At 38.2% G+C, this 26793-nt stretch overlaps 1 protein-coding gene and 1 pseudogene across 2 annotated transcripts in view; both read left to right on the forward strand.

The window, feature by feature from the left end:
* RNF130 (ring finger protein 130) overlaps nt 1-26793 on the forward strand; it is a 108012-nt gene that overhangs the window by 59902 nt on the left and 21317 nt on the right. For both annotated transcript variants that reach the window (XM_073802888.1, XM_019937443.3), the window contains exons 4-5: nt 18663-18734; nt 20600-20682. In XM_073802888.1, coding sequence (XP_073658989.1) covers nt 18663-18734; nt 20600-20682 — 155 coding nt within the window. The remainder of the gene's footprint in view (nt 1-18662; nt 18735-20599; nt 20683-26793) is intronic.
* On the forward strand, nt 3637-18735 carry LOC141278369 (rab-like protein 2A pseudogene; annotated as a pseudogene).

Raw genomic sequence — 26793 nt, forward strand, 5'->3', positions numbered from 1 at the left:
AAAACTTCCCTAACATGGGAAAGGAAATACCCACCCAAGTCCAGTAAGCACAGAGAGTCCCATACAGGATAAACCCAAGGAGAAACATGCCAAGACACATAGTAATCAAATGGGCAAAAATTAAAGACAAAGAAAAATTTATTAAAAGCAACAAGGAAAAAACGACAAATAACATACAAGGGAAAATTATTGAAAGCAGCAAGGGAAAAATGACAAATAACATACAAGGGAACTCCCATAAGGTTAACAGCTGATTTCTTAGCAGAAACTGTACAAGCCAGAAGGGGGTGGCATGATATACTTAAAGTGATGAAGGGAAGAACCTACAACCAAGATTACCCTACCCAGCAAGGATCTCATTCAGATTCGATGGAGAAATCAAAAGCTTTACAGATAAGCAAAAGCTAAGAGAATTCAGCACCACCAGACCAACTCTACAACAGATGCTAAAGGAACTTCTCTAAGTGAGAAGCACAAGAGGAGAAAAGGACCTACAAAAACAAACCCAAAACAATTAAGAAAATGGTCATAGGAACACACATATCGATAATTACCTTAAACGTGAATGGATTAAATGCTCCAACCAAAAGACACAGGCTTGCTGAATGGATACAAAAACAAGACCCATGTATATGCTGTCTACAAGAGATCCACTTCAGACCTAGAGACACATACAGACTGAAAGTGAGGGGATGGAAAAAGATATTCCATGTAAATGGAAATCAAAAGAAAATTGGAGTAGCAATACTCATATCAGATAAAATAGACTTTAAAATAAAGAATCTTACAAGAGACAAGGAAGGACACTACATAATATGATAAAGGGATCAATCCAAGAAGAAGATATAACAATTATAAATATATATGCACCCAACATAGGAGCACCTCAATACATAAGGCTAACAGCTATAAAACAGGAAATCGACAGTAACACAATAATAGTGGGGGACTTTAACACCTCACTTACACCAATAGACAGATCATCCAAACAGAAAATAAGGAAACACAAGCTTTAAATGACACAATAGACCAGAGAGATTTAATTGATATTTATAGGACATCCCATCCAAAAACAGCAGATTACACTTTCTTCTCAAGTGTGCACAGAATATTCTCCAGGATAGATCACATCTTGGGTCACAAATCAAGCCTTAGTAAGGTTAAGAAAATTGAAATCATATCAAGCATCTTTTCTGACCACAACGCTATGAGATTAGAAATGAATTACAGGGGAAAAAAACATAAAAAATACCAACACATGGAGGCTAAACAACACATTACTAAATAACCAAGAGATCACTGAAGAAATCAAAGAGGAAGTCAAAAAATACATGGAGACAAATGTCAATCCAAAACCTATGAGATGCAGCAAAAGCAGTTCTAAGAGGGAAGCTTACAGCTATACAAGCCTACCTCAAGAAACAAGAAAAATCTCAAACAACCTAATGTTACACCTAAAGGAGCTAGAGAAAGAAGAACAAACAAAACCCAAAGTTAGCAGAAGGAAAGAAATCATCAATATCAGACCAGAAATAAATGAAACAGAAGCAAAGGAAACAATAGCAAAGATCAATAAAACTAAAAGCTGGTTCTTTGAAAAGATAAACAAAATTGATAAACCATTAGCCAGACTCATCAAGAAAGGGAGAGGACTGGAATCAATAAAATTAGAAATGAAAAAGGAGAAGTTACAACAGACACCGCAAAAATACAAAGCATCCTAAGAGACTACTACAAGCAACTCTATGCCAATAAAATGGACAACCTGGAAGAAATTCTTAGAATTTCTTCTAAATTCTTCGAAATTCTTAAATTTAAGAAATTCTTCTTAAATTCTTAGAAAGGTATAACCTTCCAAAACTGAACCAGGAAGAAGCAGAAATTATGAACAGACCAATCACAAGTAATGAAATTGAAACTGAGTAAAAATCTTCCAACAAACAAAAGTCCAGGACCAGATGGCTTCACAGGTGAATTCTATCAAACAATTAGAGAAGAACTAACACTGATCCTTCTCAAACTCTTGCAAAAATTTGCAGAGGAAGGAACACTCCCAAACTCATTCTATGAGGCCACCATCACCCTGATAACCAAAACCTGACAAAGATACTACAAAAAAAGAAAATTACCAATATCACTCATGAATATAGATGCAAAAATCCTCAACAAAATACTAGCGAACAGAATCCAACAACACATTAAAAGGGTCATACACCATGATCAAGTGGGATTTATCCCAGGGATGCAAGGATTCTTCAATATACACAAATCAATCAATGTGATATGCCATATTAACAAATTGAAGAAGAAAAACCATATGATCATCTCAATAGATGCAGAAAAAGCTTTTGACAAAATTCAACACCCATTTATGATAAAAACTCTCCATAAGGTGGGCATAGAGGGAACCTACCTCAACATAATAAAGGCCATATACGACAAACCCACAGCAAACATCATTCTCAATGGTGAAAAGCTGAAAGCATTTCCTCTAAGATCAGGCACAAGACGAGGATGTCCACTCTCACCACTATTAATCAATATAGTTTTGGAAGTCCTAGCCACGGCAATCAGAGAAGAAAAGGAAATAAAAGGAATCCAAATCGGAAAAGAAGAAGCAAAACTGTCACTGTTTGCAGATGACATGATACTATACATAGAGAATCCTAAAGATACCACCAGAAAACTACTAGAGCTAATCAGTGAATTTGGTGAAGTTGCAGGATACAAAATTAATGCACAGAAATCTCTTGCATTCCTATACACTAATGATGAAAAATCTGAAAGAGAAATTAAAAAAACACTCCCATTTACCATTGCAGCAAAAAGAATAAAATACCTAGGAATCAACCTATCTAGGGAGACAAAAGACCTGTATGCAGAAAACTATAAGACACTGATGAGAGAAATTAAAGATGATACCAGCAGATGGAGAGATATACCATGTTCTTGGATTGGAAGAATCAATATTGTGAAAATGACTATACTACTCAAAGCAATCTACAGTTTCAATGCAATCCCTATCAAATTACCAATGGCATTTTTTACTGAACTAGAACAAAAAATCTTAAAATTTGTTTGGAGACACAAAAGACCACGAATAGCCAAGCATTCTTGAGGGAAAAAAACGGAGCTGGAGGAATCAGACTCCCTGACTTCAGACTATACTACAAAGCTACAGTAATCAAGACAATATGGTACTGGCACAATAACAGAAACATAAATCAATGGAACAAGATAGAAAGCCCAAAGATAAACCCACACACCTATGGTCAACTAATCTATGACAAAGGAGGCAAGGATATACAATGGAGAAAAGACAGTCTCCTCAGTAAGTGGTGCTGGGGAAACTGGACAGCTACATGTAAAAGAATGAAATTAGAACACTCCCTAACACCATACACAAAAATAAACTCAAAGTGGATTCAAGACCTACATGTAAAACCGGACACTATAAAACTCTTAGAGGGCTTCCCTGGTGGCGCAGTGGTTGAGAGTCCGCCTGCCGATGCAGGGGACACGGGTTTGTGCCCTGGTCCAGGAAGATCCCACATGCCGCGGAGTGGCTGGGCCCGTGAGCCATGGCCACTGAGCCTGCGCGTCTGGAGCCTGTGCTCCGCAATGGGAGACGCCACAACAGTGAGAAGCCCGCATACTGCAAAAAAAAAAAAAAAAAAAAAAAAAAAACCTCTTAGAGGAGAACATAGGAAGAACAAACACTCTTTGACATAAATCACAGCAAGATCTTTTTTTTGCGGTATGCGGGCCTCTCACTGTTGTGGCCTCTCCCGTTGCGGAGCACAGGCTTTGGACCTGCAGGCTCAGCGGCCATGACTCACGGGCCTAGCCGCTCCGCGGCATGTGGGATCTTCCCGGACCGGGGCACGAACCCGTGTCCCCTGCATCGACAGGCAGACTCCCAACCACTGCACCACCAGGGAAGCCCAGGAAGATCTTGTTTGATCCACCTCCTAGAGTAATGGAAATAAAAACAAAAATAAACAAATGGGACCTAGTGAAACTTCAAAGCTTTTCCACAGCAAAGGAAACCATAAACAAGACAAAAAGATAACTCTCAGAATGGGAGAAAATATTTGCAAATGAATCAACAAAGGATTAATCTTCAAAATATATAAACAGCTCATGCAGCTCAGTATTAAAAAGCAAACAACCCAATCCAAAAATGGGCAGAAGACCTAAATAGACATTTCTCCAAAGAAGACATACAGATGGCCAAGAAGCACATGAAAAGCTTCTCAACATCACTAATTATTAGAGAAATGCAAATCAAAACTACAATGAGGTATCACCTCACATCAGTTAGAATGAGCATCATCAGAAAATCTACAAACAACAAATGCTGGGACAGGGTGGGGAGAAAAGGGAACCCTCTTGCACTGTTGGTGGGAATGTAAATTGATACAGACACTATGGAGAACAGTAAGGAGGTTCCTTAAAAAACTAAAAATAGAATTACCATATGATCCAGCAATCCCACTACTGGGCATATACCCAGAGAAAACCATAATTCAAAAAGATCCATGCACCCCAATGTTCATTGCAGCACTCTTTACAATAGCCAGGTCATGGAAGCAACCTAAATGCCCATCGACAGACGAATGGATAAAGATGTGGTACATATGTAAAAGGGAACAAAATTGGGTGATTTGTTGAGATGTGGATGGATCTAGAGACTGTCATACAGAGTGAAGTAAATCAGAAGGAGAAAAACAAATATCGTATATTAACACATATATTTGGAACCTAAAAAATGGAACAGATGAACCAGTTTTCACAGCAGAAATTGAGACACAGATGTAGAGAACAAACGTATGGACACCAAGGGGGGAAAACGGCAGGGGGGTGGGGGTGGAGGTGTGATGAATTGGGCGATTGGGATTGACATGTGTACACTGATGTGTATAAAATTGATGACTGATAAGAACCTGCTGTATAAAAAAATTTTTAAAAGAATTAAGAGAGATAAAAAAGAAAAAAGAAGAATACAAACAAGCTTTAGGAAAAGGTTTACTGGTTTGGTTGGTCCACATTTTCCTTTTATGTTTGCAGAAGACTGATGCATGATAAAAAATATATGATCAATTAAGTCTAAATTTTTTTCTCTGTGTGTAAAATAGAAATTATAAAGAATAAGAAAGTATATAATCAAATATTAATTAGCAGTGTCTTTATCTTTCTAAAATATATAAAAATAATAATATGTCTTAAAATAATGGTACGTTTCCTTGGATTAAAAAAAGTTTGGTATTGTGGGCAAAAAAATAAAGCAGCCCACAGTATAAGACTGAATCATCTCTTGTGTGAGGATCTGTATTAAAGATCAGATGACTAAGATGAAAAGTTCCAAGAAGAAGTTTATTATCCTTTAATCCTGAATTTAACTCCCCAAATTAAATTCTTTTTATGTTGCAGTTCTGAGGTATCAAAAGCTTTTCTTTTCTTGATATTATATATTATCATAATAACTCAGTTTACCATAGGAATTGGAATAAAACATCAGCTTTTGTTTCTTAGGAATATACTGATAGTCACTGAAATTCATTTCTTTGTCTCTAAGCTTATTTTATTTTAAAGAGTATATATTTTATCATTAAAAAGAATATTGACAACTGACCTCTTTTGAAAAATAGTTATTTTGTCTAATTTTTCTTTTGAAAACAGAACCATCACTAAATAGTGACGTACAGAGTATGTGAGCTAAATGGGAGTGCAACACCAATTAAGATTTCATTTTTGAGAGCTAGAATGTTAAACTGGCCTTTTTGTTTTATATTTGTATTTTTGGTGAAGAAATGGTGTTAAAAAATCAAATTCATATTTTGTGTCAGTGATAGAAAAATCTTAATGGATATCTATTGAATTTTCTTAAATGCAATTTTACTGTTCCTTACTTGGGTATTTCTTTTGGTTAACTTATTGTTTCTGATTACATTTTTTTCTTCCACATAATTTTTTCTTTATATTTCTGGTAAAAGGGCAATAAAATTCAAATATGATGTCATGTGAGACTATATTAAAAAAATTACTCTATTGGCAAAAAGAAAAAAGTCTAAGCTGCATTTAATAGCCTTATTGTTGGTAGTATTGTTATTTTGAAACTATTATATGTAGATTGTAGAATAAAGCAAATAAGTAATTATGTTGATGATATTAGAAGGCAAGAATCAGAGTAAGAGAATAAATATTTAAAATACAGAAATATTATAATAATCCTTTAATCTTATTGAATTGAAAATGTCAGTATGGACTCCTGGTTTATTTTCCTTTTACTAAAGAATACAGAGCTCCTCTGTCCATGGCAATGACAACCCAGTAACAATGAATACCTCTCTTTATAGAAGAATTCCAACTAATAAATGTAGAAGGGGACTTCCCTGGTGACACAGTGATTAAGGATCCACCTGCCAGTGCAGGGGGTGTTCTATCCCTGGTCCGGGAAGATCCCACATGCCGCGGAGCAGCTAAGCCTGTGCACCACAACTACTGAGCCTGTGCTCTAGAGCCCGTGAGCCACAACTACTGAGCCCACGTATCAAAACTACCAAAGCCTGCATGCCCTAGAACCCGCAAGCCACAACTACTGAGCCCGCATGCTTCAATTACTGAAGCCCACGTGCCTAGAGCTCATGCTCTGCCACAAGAGAAGCCACTGCAATGAGAAGCCCACGCACTGCAACAAAGAGTAGCCCCTGCTCGCCGCAACTAGAGAAAGCCTGTGTGCAGCAACAAAGACCCAATGCAGCCAAATAAATGCAGAAGGAATGACAGAATTAGAAAATTATTTTATATTCTTAATAAAATAATGAATCTCCATTCCCACCCCATTCCACCCTCAGACTGCTCTAGGGTTATTTTCAAATACCATTTCCCACTCAGAAAAAAACCACCCAGGCATCCTTGGAGAAAAGGCTTTTTTTAGGTTTAGGGAAGCAAATTTATAAGATGAATATTGTACCAATTAGCAAGGAAGCTATTGAAGACTACTGTGGTGGTATCAAAATGACCTGGGTGCCATCTTAAAGGAGCTCCCTATATCAGTCAAATATGAGACTGAGCATTCAGGGAATAAATATTGCAGTTGATTGAAACTGCAGGTTGTTAGAGAACCAATTTGTTATTCTGAAAATCAGTTTTTAAAAACTGACTCATCTATTTTTTCTGTACAAATTGTATTGCATAGTAACCAGCTAGTTGATGAGGGAAACTTCTTTATAGAAGAATTCCAACTAACAAATGAATTATAGAATTAGAAAATCACCATTTCATTACCCTCAATGAAATGATGGATTTATAGTGCTCATCTGTGGATGCTAAAATCAGATGAAAGACTGATGGGAGCTTCATAATGGATGGATCAAGCACTTAGGACTGTCAGAACCCATTTTCTCTTCCCTCCACTACTTCAGCACAGCTGCTGATTGTGTATCTGTAGAATAATGCTGTAGTTTGTGGTTTGACCCCACCTACTTGTAGTCTGGGGTTTGTGAGATACCCTTTCACCTGGTTTTGTTAAAGATGTTTGTGGGCTTTTACTTTTACTCTCAAAGTTTCTCTGTGCATTTTTTATGAGGAAATTTGGTAAGATTTTAAAAGGTACACTGACACCACCACCTTGTGCCAGTTGAAGGCCATTGCATCAGGCTTTTCTTCCTGTCCTTCCACTGAACGATTATTGTCGAGGCCACCGTGACCTCTACTTGCCATCTCCAGTAGTCACTTCTTAGTTCTCGGGATACTTCCTCAAACTTCATACACCCAAAACTGAACTTTTGATTTCCCCTTCCAAATCTGCTCTTCCTGAATCTTCCTTATGTCTCTAAGCTGCTCAGCATCATCTTTGACCCCTTTCTTTCTCCCATATTCCACACTTAATCTATCAGTCCTCTCAGATCTACCTTCAAAATATATCCTGTATACTAACACTGAACAAAAAGGAAATTAAGGAAACAATATGCATTTACAATAGCATCAAAAAGAGTAAAATATTTAAGAATAAACTTAACCAAGGAGGTAAAAGACTTATACACTGAAAACTACAAAACGTTGCTGAAAGAAATTAAAGATGCAAATAATTGGAAAGTCACACTATGTTCATGGATTAGAAGACTTAATATCGTAAAGATGACAATAGTACCCAGATTCAGTGCAATCCCTATCAAAATCCCAATTGCTTTTTTGCAAAGATAGAAAATCCTATCCTAAAATTCATATTGAATCTCAAGGGGTCCAAATAGTCAAAACAACCTTGAAAAAGAAGAACAAAGTTGGAGGTCTCAAACTTCTGGATTTCAGAACTTAGTACAAAGCTACAGTAATCAAAACAGTGTGGTTCTGGCATACAGACAGACCAGTGGAATAGAATTGAGAGCCCAGAAATAAACCCTCACATATATGTTCAAATGATTTTTGATAAGGTGCCAGGACCATTCAGTGAGGAACAGACAGTCTTTTCAACAAATGATGCTGGGAAAACTGGATATCCACATGCAAAAAAATGAAGTTGGACCATTACCTTACACTATGTACAAAAATTAACTTGAAATGGGTCAGAGACCTTAGCATAAGAGCTAAAACTATACAACAATATAAGGGAAATGCTTCATAACATTGGATTTAGCAGTGACTTCTTAGATATGACACTAAACATACAAGTAATAAAAATTATAGATAAATTGGACTGTATTAAAATTTTAAATGTCTGTGTAGCAAAGGACACAGTAAATTAGAATGAAGAGGCAACCCACAGAATAGGAGACAATATTGGCAAATTGTGTATCTGGCAAGGGTTAATATCCAGAATATATAAAGAACTCCCACAATTCAACAAAACAGGCAAACCTGGTTTTTTAAATATGCAAAAGACTTAAAAAGACATTTCTCAAAAAGAGATATACAGGGACTTCCTGGTGGTCCAGTGGTTAAGAATTGCCTTCCAATGCAGGGGATGTGTGTTCAATCCCTGGTCGGGGAACTAAGATCCCACATGCCGCTGGGCACCTAAGCCCGCGCACCACAACTAGAGAAGTCCATGTGCCTCAACAAAAGATCCCACATGCCGCTTCGAGGATCCCACGTGCCACAACTAAGACCCAAAGCAACCCAAAAAAGAGAGATATACAAATGGCCAATAACCACATGAAAAGATGTTCAACATACTAATCATTAGGGAAATGCAAATCAAAACCACAATGAAATATCACTTCACAATCATTAGAGCTAATATTTTTTAAAAAACAAAATAAATATTTCTTGGATGAGGAGAAACTAGAACCCTTAGGCATTGCAAAATGGTGAGGCCACTGTGGAAGACAGTATAGCAATTCCTCAAAATATTAAACATAGAAATACCATACGACCTGGCAATTTCACTTCTGGGTATATACCAAAAGAATTGAAAGCAGGATCTCAATGAGATTATTTTATACCCATGTTCAATAGCAGCATTATTCACAATAGCCAAAAGTGGAAGCAACTTGGGTGTACATCAATAGATGAATGTATAAAGGAAATGTAGTGTATACATACAATATCACTCAGCCTTAAATATTATTAAGCCTCATTATTATTCAGCCTTAAAAAGGAAGAAAATTCTGACACATGCTACATTGTGGAGGAACCTTGAGGACACTATGGCAAGTGAAACAAACCAGTCATAAAAAGACAAATACTGTATGATTCCTCTTACATGAGGTACCTAGAGTAATCAAATTCAAAGACAGAAAGTAAAATGGTGGTTGCCAGAGACTCGGGGTGGGGGTGGAAGGAGGGAATGTTTAATGGATATATAGAGTTTCAGTTTTGCAAGACAAAAGAGTTTGGGAGATTTGATGCATAAAAATGTGAATGTACATAACATTACCAAAGTGTACACTTAGAGATGGGTAAGATAGTAAATTTTATGTTACATGTTTTTACCACAATTAAAAGATTTTTTAATTTGTAAGATATTTGTATAAAGAAATGTGATAATATATAGTGGAGTTATATGAGTAAAATGGGTGACAACAGCACAAAAGCTGAGAGGGATGAAACGAAAGAATACTGTCGTAAGGCTCTTACACTATATGTAAAGTAGTATAATCACCTGAAATTAGACTGTGATAAGTTAAAGATGCATACTTAAAACCTAAAGTAACCACTAAAGTAACACTACAAAGAGTTATAGCTAAATCCAACGGAGACAAATGAAATTGTAAAAAGACAAGACAAAACAAAACAAAAAACTCAATCCTAAACAAAACAGAAAAAAGCAGGAAAAGGGAATAAAGAACAGATGGGACAAATAGATAACAAATACCAAAATGATATACATAAACATAATCATATCATAGCCACATTAAAGTATACCCTCTAAACACGCAGTTAAAAGCAGAGGTTAGCAGATTGGATTAAAAAAGGAAGACCCAACCATATGCTGCTTGTAAGAAACCTACTTTAAATATAAAAATATAAATAGGTTAAAAGGGTGAAGAAGGCTACACAAAACCAACACAAATCAAAATAAAGTTGAAGAGGCTAATTAATATCAGGAGATTTCAGAGCAAACCTGTTGCCAGGGATACACTTAAACACTTATGCAGGTAATAACAAAGCTAAAAAAAAAATGAAGTGAAAACTGATAGACCTGCAGTGAGAAATAGACAAACCTGCAATTATAGTCTGATTTCATTACCCCTCTCTCAATTGAAAGAATAAGGAGACAGAAAATCATTGAGTACGTAAAAGACTTGAACAGCATAATCAACTAACTTTACCTGATTGATGTTTACAGAACACTCCCTCTAACAAAAGCAGAACATACATTCTTTGGAAATGCTCTCTGGGCCATAAAACAAGTCTCAAAATTTTAAGAGGATTCAAGTCACACAAAATATGTTCTCTGACCTCCTGGAGTTAAATTAGAAATCAGTAACAGAAAAATCTCTGGAAAACCCCCAAATATGTGGAAACGAACTTCTAAATAACCCATGAGGTAAAGAAGAAATCAAAAGGGAAATTAGAAGATCATTTGAACTGAATGAAAATGGAAACAATATATCAAAATTTTGAATGTGCCACTAAAGCAATTTCTATATTAGAGAAGAATGTCTGGAATTAATACTCTCAGCTTACACCTTAAGAAATTGGAGAAAGAAGAGCAAATTAAACCAAAAGTAGACAGAAGAAAGGTAATAAGAAAGATCAGAGCAGCAGTTGGTGAACTAGAAAACAGAAAAACAGAGAAAATTACTCAAAGAATTAGTTCCTTGAGAAAGTCAATAAAATTGATAAGCCTCTGGCCAAACTGATCAGGAGAAAAAGAGAAGGCACAAATTAGCAATATCAAAAATGGGATGACATCGCTACAGATTATAGAGATAGTAAGGAAATCTTGTGAACAAGTTTATGCCAATAAATTTGACAACTTCTATGAAATGGATGAATTCCATTAGTGTGGTCATTCCATACTAATGACCAAAGCTCACTCAAGGTGAATAGATAAATTAAATAGCCCTATATCTATTAAGGAAATTGCATTTAAAACTATCCGAAAAAAGAAAACTCCAGGTACAGATGGTTTCTGGTGAGTTCTACAAAAACTTAAGGAAGAAATAATAACAATTCTATGCCAACTCCAGAAAACTGAAAAGATAGGAATACTTCCCATTTCATTCTATGAAGCCAGCATCATCCTGGTACCAAAACCAGACAAAAACATTACAAAACAGAAAACTACAGAATCCCTCTTGAACATAGATTTTAAAATTCTAAACAAATTTTACCAAATCATATCTAACAATATATAAAAAAGATAGTTCATCATGACCAGGTGGCATTTATCCCAAGAATGCAGGTTGATTTAACATTCAAAAAATTAATCAGGGCTTCCCTGGTGGTGCAGTGGTTGAGAGTCCGCCTGCCGATGCAGGGGACACGGGTCCGTGCCCCGGTCCGGGAAGATCCCACATGCCGCGGAGCAGCTGGGCCCATGAGCCATGGGTGCTGAACCTGCGCGTCAGGAGTCTGTGCTCCGCAATGGGAGAGGCCACAACAGTGAGAAGCCCGCTTACCACAAAAAAAAAAAAAAAAAAATTAATATAATTTTCTATATTAACAGACCGAAAGAAAACCATATGATCTCAACAGATGCAGGAAAAAAACATTTACCAAAATCCAGCATATATTCCTGATTAAAAACTTTTAGCAGGGTGTCTGGGATGATATAGGGTCCAGGGACGGCAGTGTACAGGGCCTAGGGGTCAGCTGGCCAAGGGTTGGCCAACCTGCAGTATCCCTGGTCTCCAGCCCTCACCCAAGACTATCCAAGAGGACAAAGCCTCCCCAATGGCAGGCTCAGCATGTGGGAACCACCTCTCTGAGGCCTTCCTTGGGCCCTGAGCCAGACGGAGGGCCTGGTTCCTGGAATGACAGGCTGACAGTGACAAGAGTCCCTTCCTCTGGGCTGGGCCCCTCTATAGCCAGGAGCCAATGGCCCAGGACAGAGCCAAACCCTGTGAGCTGAACCAAGAGAAATACAATGCTGATGACAACATGAAGATCATCTGCCAGTGGGACAGCACCATGGGCAAGCCCAAATTTATGGAGAGATTTATCATAGATGGATTTCAGCCACAGCAGCTGTCCACATACACCCTGACCCTGTATAAGCACATGGCCATGGTGGACAGTATCTTACTGGTCTCATCTTTGTGGACTTTTTGGACACAGCAAGCCAGGAGCAGTTCCAGAGCACACATGCCTCCTACTGCAAGGCCCACACCTACATCGTGCTGTTTGATGTCAGAGGAAAGTCACCTACAAGAACCTGAGCACCTTGGGAAATGGGGCTTTGGGAGTTCAGGCCAGAGATCCTGTGCATCTGGTGGCCAAAAAAATTGTTGCAGACATAAAGGTGACCCCCAAAATCTTCAGTTTTGCCCAGTTCTCCCTGCTCCCATACTTTGTCTCAACCGCTGATGGTACCAACAGTGAAAAGCTTTCCAATGATGCAGTTCAGTTGGCTGTGTCTTAGAACACCCTGTACACTTCATGGATGAGGTTTTGCAGGAGCTTGAGGACTTTGACTTGGATAGAAGGAGCAGAAGGAGGAGGATATGCCCAACTAAGAAGCAATGGGGCAGCATTGTGAGCCCATCTCAAAACTGAGAAGCCCTTCCAAGCCATCTCCCACGAACCTCCTGAAAACCCACCAATCCCATTTGCCTCCCCTACTTCATTGCCCATGATACCTTCTCACAGTTGTCTCCTCCCCTGTACTCAGGGACAGGGATGAGGATAGCACCAGCAAGTGCCCTCAACCGATGTAAGAGGTCCACATTAGACCGTAAAGCAGAATTAGAGATCAGTATTACAACCTTCCCTCCATGGCCAGACAGTAAAGAGAATCAGGGAACATGCTTTGTGTGTCTCTTAGAAATTTAGGTGAGTTTTTTTTTTTCTCCCAGAACTGACCTCAGGGTCCATTCATTGCATCTCCACCAAGGGAATGATTTCTAATCCTTGATTACCCCCATTTCCATCCCCGTGGAATTTGGGAAGCCTCCATCCTTTTTACACATGACCTACCATCCTTTATCCTTTTTAGTCTCCCAACAAACTTTTTAAAAAATGGTTTTGAGCAGACAGCTGTTCACTTCACGGATTTTTGAGCACCTATGGTATTTCACGAGCTCTTGTAGGTACAGCCAGTACCTTGGTGAACAGTGAGGCCAAGACCACAGGCACAGATTTGCCATTAAAATCAAGTGAAAGGGCTTCCCTGGTGGCGCAGTGGTTGAGAGTCCGCCTGCCGATGCAGGGGACATGGGTTCGTGCCCCGGTCTGGGAAGATCCCACATGCCACGGAGCGGCTGGGCCCGTGAGCCATGGCCGCTGAGCCTGCATGTCCGGAGCCTGTGCTCCGCAACGGGAGAGGCCACAACAGTGAGAGGCCCGCGTACCGCAAAAAAAAAAAAAAAAATCAAGTGAAAGGTGTCAGATCTGGCCGTACACAAACTTTGTTGGTAAACGTCAAAGGTCAGTAGGCCATTGGGTCCAAACCCATTTGGATTACAAGAACTTGACTTCTTAAAGAGGTACTGTTAAAACCCCTCTTTCATCATATGAGGCTTTCTCTCATTTTTTGAAGACTAGTATGGACGTTGTGTGACTCTGTCCTTTGGTGACAGAGGCTGCAAAAGAACCATCCTGCTGCCTTTTCCGCTTCTTTCTAGTACTTGTGGCTCACTAATGTGTTTTTATGATCATCTTGTGCATTATTTCCATTGTTTTTATTTTTTTCTGTTTTTTTTTTTTTTTACAGTAAGGGTTGAATTACATTTTAGAAATCTCTTAGCAAAGTAGGCATAAAATGTAACTTCCTTAAACTGAAGAGGGGCATCTATGAAAAACTGACAGCTACCATCGTACTTAAAGGGGAAGACTAAATGGTTTTTCCTAAGATTAGAAACGAGACTGATGTGTGCTCTTATGACTTTTGTTTCCACATTATACTGGAGGTTCTAGCCAGCACAATAAGGAAAAAGAAAAATAAAAGGTACCCATATTAGAAATGAAGAAGTAAAACTGTCATTTGCAGATGACGTTATTGTCTATGAAGAAAATTTGACGGCATTTATTAAAAAGCTACTAGAAGTAACAAATGGGTTTAACAAGGTTGCAAGATATAAGATCATTATACATTTTTATAACTATTTTTTTAATATTTTTTTTATTTATTTATTTGGTTGCACCAGGTCTTAGTTGCGGCTGGTGGGCTCCTTAGCTGTGGCTCACGGATTCCTTAGTTGCAGCTTGCTGGCTCCTTAGTTGTGGCATGTGGGCTCCTTAGTTGTGGCATGTGAACTCTTAGTTGCAGCATGCATGTGGGATCTAGTTCCCTGACCAGGGATCAAACCTGGGCCCCCTGCATTGGGAGCTCAGAGTCTTAACCACTGTGCCACCAGGGAAGTCCCAAGATCATTATACATTAATGAATTTTATTTCTATACAAGAAATGAATGGGAATTGAATATTTTAAATACCATTTTCATTAGCATCAAACAGGAAATAACATAAACAGGAAATTCTTAGAGATCTCACAAAAGATATATAAGATCTATACAGTGAGATCTATAAAATATTGTTGAGAAAAATAAAAACTAAATAAATGGAGAGATATACAGTGTTCGGGGAACCACTCAATATTGTTAAGATGTCATTTGTCTCCCAATTGTTCTATATATTCAGTGCAATCCCAGTGTAGATCCCAGGAGGCTTTTGTTTTTAATAGAAATTGACAAGATGGACCTAAAATTAATATGGGAATGCAGAGGATCAAGAACAACCAAAAAGACATTGGAAAAGGAGAAAAAAATTGGAGTTGATTTCAGATTTGTTACGAAGCAACAGAAATCATGACAGTGTGGTATTTGCTTAATGATAGACAAATAGATACATGGTACAAAATAGTGTTCAGCCATAGATCAACACATATATGGGCAACAGATTTTTGCCAAACGTACAAAGGCAATTCAGTGGAGGAAGGACAGCCTTTTCAACAAATGGTGCTGGGACAATTGTGTGTCATATGAAAAAAAAACTTTGATCCATACCTTGAACCATATGCAAAAGTAACTCAAATGGATCAGAGGCCTACATATAAAGGCCTACATATAACTTCTAGAAAAGAAAATAGGGAGAACTCTTGTAACCTTGAGATAAGGCAAAGATTACTTAGATACAATACCAGAGCACAATCAACAAATGAAACATTGATAAACTGACTTCATCAAAATTAAAAACTTCTGCCAGAATGAGAGAAAATATATATGCAAAATGAATTATATCTCGAGTATGTAAACTACTCTCTAGGTGGCTCTGTAGCACAATGGATAGCACACTGGACTTCTAGAATATGTAAAATACTCTCAAGTCAATAATAACAACTCTAGAAAAATGGGCCAAAGATTCTAGCAGACACTTCCCCAGAGAAGATATGCAGATGGCAAATGAGTACATGAAAAGATGCTTAACATCATCAGTCATTATAGAAATACAAATTAAAACCACAATGAGATACCACTGCACACCTATTAGAATGGTTACAATCAAATGAAAAAGACTGGGCATACCAAGTGTTGGTGAGGATTTGGAGGAACTGGGATTTTCATACACTGCTGGTGGAAATGTAAAATGGTACACTCACTTTAGCAAACACTTTGGCAGTCTCTTAAAAAGTCACACACGCCTACCATATTAGCCAGTCTTCCCTACTTCATAGCTATTTACCCCAGCACAAGGAAAGTATAAATCCTTACAAAGACATGTACGCTGTTTGAAAAGTAAAGACTGCTGTTTTTAGCTTTATTCATTGCAGCCAGAACTGGAAAACAATACAAATGTCCCATCAACAGGGAAAAGGATAAATAAGTTGTGTTATGTCTATACAATGGGATACTACATAGCATAAGAAATGAACTATTGATGCATGCAACAACATGGATTAATCTCAAGATAATTATGCTGAGTGAAAGAAAGCGTGCACAAAATAGAACATACTGTCATTCCATTTATATAAGACTCTCAAAAATACAAACTATAGTAGCAGAAAGTAGTTCATGGAGGATGAAGTGAAAAGGTGGCAGGAAGAAGGGATTAAGAAGAGGCACAAGGAAATTTGGGGAGGATGATAGACTATGTTGATTGTTGTGATGGTTTCATAGTCAAGTTAAAACATCAAATTGTACACTTTATGCAGTTTAAGTCAGTTGTATCTCCATAAGGCTATTTTAAAAATATTTATGTATGTATGCATGTATATGTATATATGCATGTATGTGATAGAGGGAACTCAGATTAAAAGAGACTTGAGACACATAGCAACCAAATGCAATGTTTGGACTTTGTATCTTGATTCAAGCATTCTGGAGGCAGCTGGGGAAATAGTCTGAGTGTTAGATTATGTTGATTAATTATTGTTAGTTTTGTTAGATAAGACAGTGGCACCAAACAAAAGCCCATATCTGTTAGACATAGTTCACTTGGGGTGACTTTATGAGTGAAAGCCTACAGTGCTTGTGATGTGCTTTGAAATCCTCTAGCATAATAAAGGGGGGGGAATAGATGAAGAATATAGGTAAATACTGATAATTGAAAGTCAATGATAAATACATTAAAGGTCCATTAAATTCCGGTTTCTTTTGTGTACTTTAAAATTCCTCCTAAACTTTTATGTTGTTTTTGTCTTATCCTCAGTGTAGAATCCAAGGTCTCCTTTGTTTTAGCTCCCACCATACCCCTTCAGCCTCACCATCTGCCTCGCACCACAGTTTAGGATCTGGTTATATGCAGGGTGACAATCTGTCCCAGTGTGCCTGGAACAGTCTTGGTTTGCGCCCGTTGTCCCAGTGTAATTATTAACAGGGCCCTCTGACTCTCAAAATATTCTAATTTGAGTAATACATGCTTACCGTAGTTATATCGAACTGTAATTTCCTTCACATACCTGTGCTTCACACCTGTTTGTCTTTACTAGACTATTCCTTTGTCCAGAATCCCCCTTCCTATCACAATGCTCTCCTTATCTAACTCCTTCCTACTCACTTTTCCAAGTCTTAGCTCAGGCATCATTTTCTCAAAGCCTTCCCTGGCAGTCCTCTGCTGCCCTATCCCACCCCACCTGCATTATTTTGCCTTCTTTGTGCTGCCACACCACCTGGGCATGCTCCGTCATACAGCACTTGATGAAAATGTGTTTACTGGTCTGCTTTCCAATTCAGTTAGCTTTTCAAGGTTAGGGGTACACTGTCTTTTCATCTTTGGGTACTTGGTGTCTAACAGTGTTGGCAATGTCTGCAAAATGCTGGATAAATTCAGCCTTAGAGATTTTCTGACTTAACCTTCTTAGATAAATGAGAAAAACTCAAGCTTGGAAAGGTAAATGCACCTTCCTAAGATCACGGAGCATAGCAGTGGCAGAGTCAGAAGTAGAACTCATGATTGTATCCCTTCTCCCACAGTGATATGATAAGCAATTTTAAGGAGCTTTAGAGGTGTCTTTTCACAAAGACAGAGCTTATATATCTAATAAGGGTCATCCTTGGAGCAGAACAGGAAAGCTATTAGAACAGTGGCAGTAGCTCTGACATGTACAAGAACTAGATGTTGATAATGCTGTAATATTTCACAGTTGTTAGATACAAAATGCAATGGTGATTATGACACCTGGCTTTTTTACTATATACACTTATTTACCAGAATGCTAAATCTGTGGGGAAAACTGCCAGTTTTTCTCTTTTTTAAATTATTTTTTTAGAATCCTCTCATACGATATGACATGGAAAGTAATGTAGGATAATAGGGACTTTATACATTTAATTATTTTAAAATAAAGAACATCATCTAGAGTGCATCTTAAAAGTTCTCATCACAAGAAGAAAAACATTCTGTATGGTGATAGATGTTAACTAGACTTATTGTGATCATTTCAAAACATACAACTATCAAATCATGTTGTACACCTGAAACTAATATAATGTGTATCTCAATTATACCTCAATTAAAAATTTTAATAAAATAAAGTTAGCTGAAATATCAGAAGAAAAAAAAGAACATCCAGAGATCTTGCACTTAATGTCTGTTTTTCTTTGCAATTTTCGTAGCGTCGTCTTGGAGATGCAGCCAAGAAAGCCATCAGCAAATTAACAACCAGAACAGTGAAAAAGGGTGATAAGGTACAGTAATGAAATCACTTTAACACTATAAAAACAGTAAAGTATTTTGCTTTTGATTTGGTGGGCGGGAGTATACCCTAACCATTTGTGTCTCCTTTGTTAGATTATTCTTTTTCTCCAAGCATACTATCTAAAGTAGCTTCTCTTTGAAATCTTATTTTTAGTATGCCTGTCATTCAGAGACCCTCCATACAGTTCTCTAATTTTCCTGGATTTTAAATGCCCCTGTCATAATTAGCATCACCGGACTACTTACAGTTTCCCTAGCTGTGGTGTTCAACGGTTTTCTTCTGCTAAAACCTAGCATATTTGGGGGAAGAACTCTAAGTAGCCAGGAATGTGCATTCTCTTCCTGTGCTTCATGCGACTTTGCGTCTCTCTTCTGTGTTTTGGTTCTTCACCAGTTAGCTGGAGAACTAGAGACCCACATTCAAGGGAGTGTTGGTTAACAAGGTGCTTTCTGTACAGTGGGCTAAGCAGTTTGAAAGAAGGGCACAGTTTGTTAGGGTTGGATCTAGTGGCTTAGGGGAAATGACTCAGAGAGGTAGTGATAGAGGCCATCTATGGCTGAGATTCCTGACCCTAATTCTTCAGTCAGATCTCAAAATTAGGTAGAGCCCTGTTTCTGCTCTCTATGGACAAAACAGCAACTTAATGTGAGACCCTGTGTTCAATATATTTAAGGTTATCTAGAATGAAGAAATTGCATCTCTGAAGTTATAAAACCAAACTTGTCTTCTGCCCCAAAACCAACTCTAATTTTTTACCAGAGAGCTCTGGAAGGATAATTACAGGTGATTCTCCATCCTCTTAAGTTTTACCACTTTCTTGACTTTACTCATTTTTATTCCCACTGCCTTGACACCCCACATCTAGTTTTCCTTGATACAGCTCCAGAAGATAGAAACATTTTCAATGAACTTCATGGTATACTAAAGAAAGAAAAAAGTAAAAACACTTGCAGAAAATATAAGCAGCATCACAACAGCTGTACTTTAACCCCAGAGGAGTGGTCACCAATATAAATGCTTTTTTGACCTGGTAGCCTTCAGCTGCCACATTAATTTGAACTTCCCTGGAGCTCACCCAACCTACCCATCCTACTTTGTCCCCCCATGCTAATACAAAACCATCTTTCCTTATTAAAACCAACACTTTTTTAAAGTTTGTACCTCCTAGACCTGTCAAGAGTTACCCTACTGAGTTTCAGTCCAAGCGGCAGTGACACAGCAAATAGTGTTGCCTTTCCTGGTAGTGCTCTGTTTAATGACAAGGCAGGGGAACCCTTCCCCAATCCAGAGGAGGAAGGAGATCAATTACCCTGGGTGACCAAAAACCTGGCTGACTCTTCCTGACCCTTGATAAAGACCTAGTATAGAGTTGAGTCCATGACTGTTCTCTACCCCAAATCTATGACCAGATGCACAGCTCCTATCCTTGAGGTGAGTCTTTAGGGGGCTCAACCATCTTTTCTGCCTGTACTTAACTGTGTGGTCAGATGAGCGTCCTGATGAGGAAAACCTACTCAGACCAGTATAGTGATGCAGCACTAGATGGTCCAAGGTGATAGCTGATTTGAATCTTAAAAAAAAATTAGTATTCTGATTTCTAAGACGTTTCACAAAAAGAACTAGTATTAATTGTTACACCATAGTTTAAAAACAAAATAGACTGGCTTAGTTACAATTTGGGTCAATACAGTTAAGCAAATGGAAACGTTACATTTTTTTTTTTTTAACCTTTCACTTTATAATCACCTGTTTACCACAGTTGCCACAGGAAAAATCTTAGCTGGATCGTATCTCCTCCATTTAGGTACTTATAGCTTTAGCGTATAACTTTCATTGCTGTGCTTTTCATTTCAGGAAACAGACCCAGACTTTGATCATTGTGCAGTCTGCATAGAAAGCTATAAACAGAATGATGTTGTCCGGATTCTCCCCTGCAAGTATGTCAAATTTCTTCGTTTAAAATAGAATGATACTGGGCTTCCCTGGTGGCGCAGTGGTTGAGAGTCAGCCTGCGATGGAGGGGACACGGGTTCGTGCCCCGGTCTGGGAGGATCCCACATGCCGCAGAGTGGCTGGGCCCGTGGGCCATGGCCACTGGGCCTGTGTGTCCGGAGCCTGTGCTCCGCAACGGGAGAGGCTGCGGCGGTGAGAGGCCCACGTACCACAAAAAAATAAAAAAAAGAATAGAATGATACTAATGTGATTTGTACATCTCCCTTTCAGAGTGGGTATCCACTTGCTTTTGAGAGCCACCTTACCCACGGCTTTTCTGGTAGGCAGAGGCCCAGCTGCACACTGCACATAGTGGTGAGCCATGTGCCTCAGCAAGAACTGATTGCAAAGCCTTTTCTAGTTATGAGAAACACAGGGGCACAACCTCCACAGGTTGTGTGGAGGCACATTAGTAGCCTAAAAACATTAAGGTCAAGAATTTTTATTTCTGTAACTTCTGTGGTTTTCAGAACTAGCCACTGTTCCTCTCCTTCTTAAATCAGAGTACATCACTAGGCTCTCTGATAAAGCCTCAGCAGTGTTCACTTGGTGCTGGGTACCAGAACTCTAGGACTTGGATTAAATCTTTTTTTGAGCCTTGGCTGTGTAAAGTGGGGAGGACTGGTATGTGCTGTGTGCCTGCCCCACGTCAGGTACTCTGCTCTGTGCAGTTTACATCTACTCTCTCCCCATTGTCCAGTAAGGGATGGCAAAGTCAATAGTAGAGCTGCCAGGGTCACACAAGTCAGAAATGGCAGAGCCAATATAAAGGTGTGCCTCTGTATTATTTCTGCTCTTTATGTAGGGCCACATGCCTCCCTCCAAAAGGAGGATGTTCACCTATACTCTGGTGCCCTAAAAAGAGTGTGTGGATTTCTACCATGGTGCTATGCCAAGCTAGGGAGTATGAGACACTAAGATACACAATTCTGAGCATTGACTGGAAAAATATGAGGTCACCTACTGAGGAGCCTAAAATCAAAAGACTTTTCCTTCTCCCTTCTCTTTTAAAAGACATCCACATAACTCCTACCTTCTAATTATATGGAACATGTGAATGAATAGAATAATTAGTAGTAGTTGTCTCCATGAGGCTACTGGTGTTAGTTTACTTATTCACAAAGTTATATATTTTGAGCCTAGAAAGATCTGGTTTTTTTTAATCAAAACTTAAGAATAATTCCATATACTGAAACAGAAAACGAAGATTCAGGAAGTCAAATCATTTAGTTTACATATAAAGGGAAATCTGTAAAACTAAATTTAACCTGTGCTATAGAAAATTAAACTATGTAATTACAGTTTTTCCAGTATAAAAACATGAGGCTAAAGGAAATACACATACAAATACAGTTGACCCTGTACAACTCGGGTTTGAACTGCACCGGTCCACCTATTTCAGTAGTAAATACTGCAGTACTACATGATCAGCAATTGGTTGAATGTGCAGAACTGCGGATACGGAGGGCTGACTGTAAAGTTATATGTGGATTATCAGCTGCATGGGGGCATCAACACCTCTAACCCCACCCCACCCCTAGGTTGTTCAAAGGTCAACTATGCAGATCAGGGGAAAGATTAGTATGATACATTATAAAGCATAATCAGCTCTTACTTGCTTTTAAAAATTGTTTTTACCTGCACAGATTTCTTTTGACACTGGAATAGCCAGGAAGAAGCCGAGTCTTTCAAAATTCTCTGGCTTCGTATCTCAGTCCAGGGGCCCTTGGGACCATCTGAGACCTAAGAACGAAAGCTTCCAAAACCACTGATGGTTATTAATAAGGTGACACTGTTTTCCTCAGGGGAGCCTCAGCTGAAAATAGATTATGCTGGGAAGTTTGCTCCATTTTCTCTCTGTCCCTCAAGCATTGGCTTTTTCAAGAGTTTCATTCTTATTTCTCTTTTTTTCTTCCAAAAATCAGAATCAGTGGGGAGCTTTCAGAAACAAATCCTGAGGGGAGCCCTGGGCATGTTTGTTTTTATTAAGTACCTGGGTGATTCTGATGCTGCAAGACCATACCATCTATTTTTTTTTTTACATCTTTATTGTAGTATAATTGCTTTACAGTGTTGTGCTAGTTTCTGCTTTATAACAAAGTGAATCAGTTATACATATACATATGTTCCCATCTCTCTTCCCTCTTGCACCTCCCTCCCTCTGACCCTCCCTATCCCACCCCTGTAGGTGGTCACAAAGCACCGAGCTGATCTCCCTGTGCTATGCGGCTGCTTCCCACTAGCTAGCTCTTTTACGTTTGGTAGTGTATATATGTCCATGCCTCTCTCTCGCTTTGTCACAGCTTACCCTTCCCCCTCCCCATATCCTCAAGTCCATTCTGTAGTAGGTCTGTGTCTATTCCTGTCTTACCCCTAGGTTCTTCATGACATTTTTTTTTCTTAGATTCCATATATATGTGTTAGCATACGGTATTTGTCTTTCTCTTTCTGACTTACTTCACTCTGTATCACAGACTCTAAGTCCATCCACCTCATTGCAAATAGCTCAATTTCGTTTCTTTTTATGGCTGAGTAATATTCCATTGTATATATGTGCCACATCTTCTTTATCCATTCATCCGACGATGGACACTTAGGTTGTTTCCATCTCTGGACTATTGTAAGTAGAGCTGCAATGAACATTTTGGTACATGACTCTTTTTGAATTATGGTTTTCTCAGGGTATATGCCCAGTAGTGGGATTGCTGGGTCATATGGTAGTTCTGTTTGTAGATTTTTAAGGAACCTCCATACTGTTCTCCATAGTGGCTGTACCAACTCACATTCCCACCACAGTGCAAGAGTGTTCCCTTTTCTCCACACCCTCTCCAGCAATTATTCTTTCTAGATTTTTTGATAATGGCCATTCTGACTGATGTGAGATGATATCTCATTGAAGTTTTGATTTGCATTTCTCTAATGATTAATGATGTTGAGCATTCTTTCATGTGTTTGTTGGCAGTCTGTATATCTTCTTTGGAGAAACGTCTATTTAGGTCTTCTGCCCATTTTTGGATTGGGTTGTTTGTTTTTTTGTTATTGAGCTGCATGAGCTGCTTGTAAATTTTGGAGATTAACCCTTTGTCAGTTGCTTCATTTGCAAATATTTTCTCCCATTCTGAGGTTTGTCTTTTGGTCTTGTTTATGGTTTCCTTTGCTGTGCAAAAGCTTTGAAGTTTCATTAGGTCCCATTTGTTTATTTTTGTTTTTATTTCCATTTCTCTGGGAGGTGGGTCAAAAAGGATCTTGCTGTGATTTATGTCATAGAGTGTTCTGCCTATGTTTTCCTCTAAGAGTTTTATAGTGTCTGGCCTTACATTTAGGTCTTTAATCCATTTTGAGCTTATTTTTGTGTATGGTGTTAAGGAGTGATCTAATCTCATACTTTTACATGTACCTGTCCAGTTTTCCCAGCACCACTTATTGAAGAGGCTGTCCTTTCTCCACTGTACATTCCTGCCTCCTTTATCAAAGATAAGGTGACCATATGTGCGTGGGTTTATCTCTGGGCTTTCTATCCTGTTGCATTGATCTATATTTCTGTTTTTGTGCCAGCACCATACTGTAGCTTTGTAGTATAGTCTGAAGTCAGGGAGCCTGATTCCTCCAGCTCCATTTTTCGTTCTCAAGATTGCTTTGGCTATTCGGGGTCTTTTGTGTTTCTATACAAATTGTGAAATTTTTTGTTCTAGTTTTGTGAAAACTGCCAGTGGTAGTTTGATAGGGATTGCATTGAATCTGTAGATTGCTTTGGGTAGTAGAGTCATTTTCACAATGTTGATTCTTCCAATCCAAGAACATGGTATATCTCTCCATCTATTTGTATCATCTTTAATTTCTTTCATCAGTGTCTTATAATTTTCTGCATACAGGTCTTTTGTCTCCTTAGGTAGGTTTATTCCTAGATATTTTATTCTTTTTGTTGCAACGGTAAATGGGAGTGTTTTCTTGATTTCACTTTCAGATTTTTCATCATTAGTGTATAGGAATGCGAGAGATTTCTGTGCATTAATTTTGTATCCTGCTACTTTACCAAATTCATTGATTAGCTCTAGTAGTTTTCTGGTGGCATCTTTAGGATTCTCTATGTAAAGTATCATGTCATCTGCAAACAGTGACAGCTTTACTTCTTCTTTTCCGATTTGGATTCCTTTTATTTCCTTTTCTTCTCTGCTTGCTGTGGCTAAAACTTCCAAAACTATGTTGAATAAGAGTGGTGAGAGTGGGCAACCTTGTCTTGTTCCTGATCTTAGTGGAAATGCTTTCAGTTTTTCACCATTGAGGACGATGTTGGCTGTGGGTTTGTCATATATGGCCTTTATTATGTTGAGGAACGTTCCCTCTATGCCTACTTTCTGCAGGATTTTTATCATAAATGGGTGTTGAATTTTGTCAAAAGCTTTCTCTGCATCTATTGAGATGACCATATGGTTTTTCTCCTTCAGTTTGTTAATATGGTGTATCACGTTGATTAATTTGCGTATATTGAAGAATCCTTGCATTCCTAGAATAAACCCCACTTGATCACGGTGTATGATCCTTTTAATGTGCTATTGGATTCTGTTGGCTAGTATTTTATTGAGGAATTTTGCATCTATATTAATCAGTGATATGGGCCTGTAGTTTTCTTTCTTTATGACATCCTTGTCTGGTTTTGGTATCAGGGTGATGGTGGCCTCATAGAATGAGTTTGGGAGTGTTCCTCCCTCTGCTATATTTTGGAAGAGTTTGAGAAGGATAGGTGTTAGCTCTTCTCTAAATGTTTGATAGAATTCGCCTGTGAAGCCATCTGGTCCTGGGCTTTTGTCTGTTGGAAGATTTTTAATCATATTTCAATTTCAGTGCTTGTGATTGGTCTGTTCATATTTTCTATTTCTTCTTGATTCAGTCTTGGCAGGTTGTGCTTTTCTAAGCATTTGTCCATTTCTTCCAGGTTGTCCATTTTATTGGCATAGAGTTGCTTGTAGTAATCTCTCATGATCTTTTGTATTTCTGCAGTGTCAGTTGTTACTTCTCCTTTTTCATTTCTAATTCTGTTGATTTGAGTCTACTCCCTTTTTTTTTGATGAGTCTGGCTAATGGTTTATCAATTTTGTTTATCTTCTCAAAGAACCAGCTTTTAGTTTTATTGATCTTTGCTGTCATTTCCTTCATTTCTTTTTCATTTATTTCTGATCTGATCTTTATGATTTCTTTCCTTCTGCTAACTTTGGGGTTTTTTTGTTCTTCTTTCTCTAATTGCTTTAGGTGCAAGGTTAGGTTGTTTATTCGAGATGTTTCCTGTTTCTTAAGGTAGGATTGTATTGCTATAAACTTCCCTCTTAGAACTGCTTTTGCTGCATCCCATAGGTTTTGGGTCGTCGTGTCTCCATTGTCATTTGTTTCTAGGTATTTTTTGATTTCCTCTTTGATTTCTTTAGTGATCACTTCGTTATTAAGTTGTGTATTGTTTAGCCTCCATGTGTTTGTATTTTTTACAGTTCTTTTCCTGTAATTGATATCTAGTCTCATAGCGTGGTGGTCGGAAAAGATACTTGATACAATTTCAATTTTCTTAAATTTACCAAGGCTTGATTTGTGACCCAAGATACGATCTATCCTGGAGAATGTTCCATGAGCACTTGAGAAAAATGTGTATTCTGTTGTTTTTGGATGGAATGTCCTATAAATATCAATTAAGTCCATTTTGTTTAATGTATCGTTTAAAGCTTGTGTTTCCTTATTTATTTTCATTTTGGATGAACTGTCCATTGGTGAAAGTGGGGTGTTAAAGTCCCCTACTATGAATGTGTTACTCTCGATTTCCCTTTTTCTGGCTGTTAGTATTTGCCTTATGTAATGAGGTGCTCCTATGTTGGGTGCATAAATATTTACAATTGTTATATCATCTTCTTGGATTGATCCCTTGATCATTATGTAGTGTCCTTCTTTGTCTCTTCTGATAGTCTTTATTTCAAAGTCTATTTCGTCTGATATGAGAATTGCTACTCCAGCTTTCTTTTGGATTCCATTTGCATGGAATATCTTTTTCCATCCCCTCACTTTCAGTCTGTGTG

The sequence above is a fragment of the Tursiops truncatus genome, chromosome 3, assembly GCF_011762595.2.
Source record: "Tursiops truncatus isolate mTurTru1 chromosome 3, mTurTru1.mat.Y, whole genome shotgun sequence".
NCBI classification, from domain to species: domain Eukaryota; kingdom Metazoa; phylum Chordata; class Mammalia; order Artiodactyla; family Delphinidae; genus Tursiops; species Tursiops truncatus.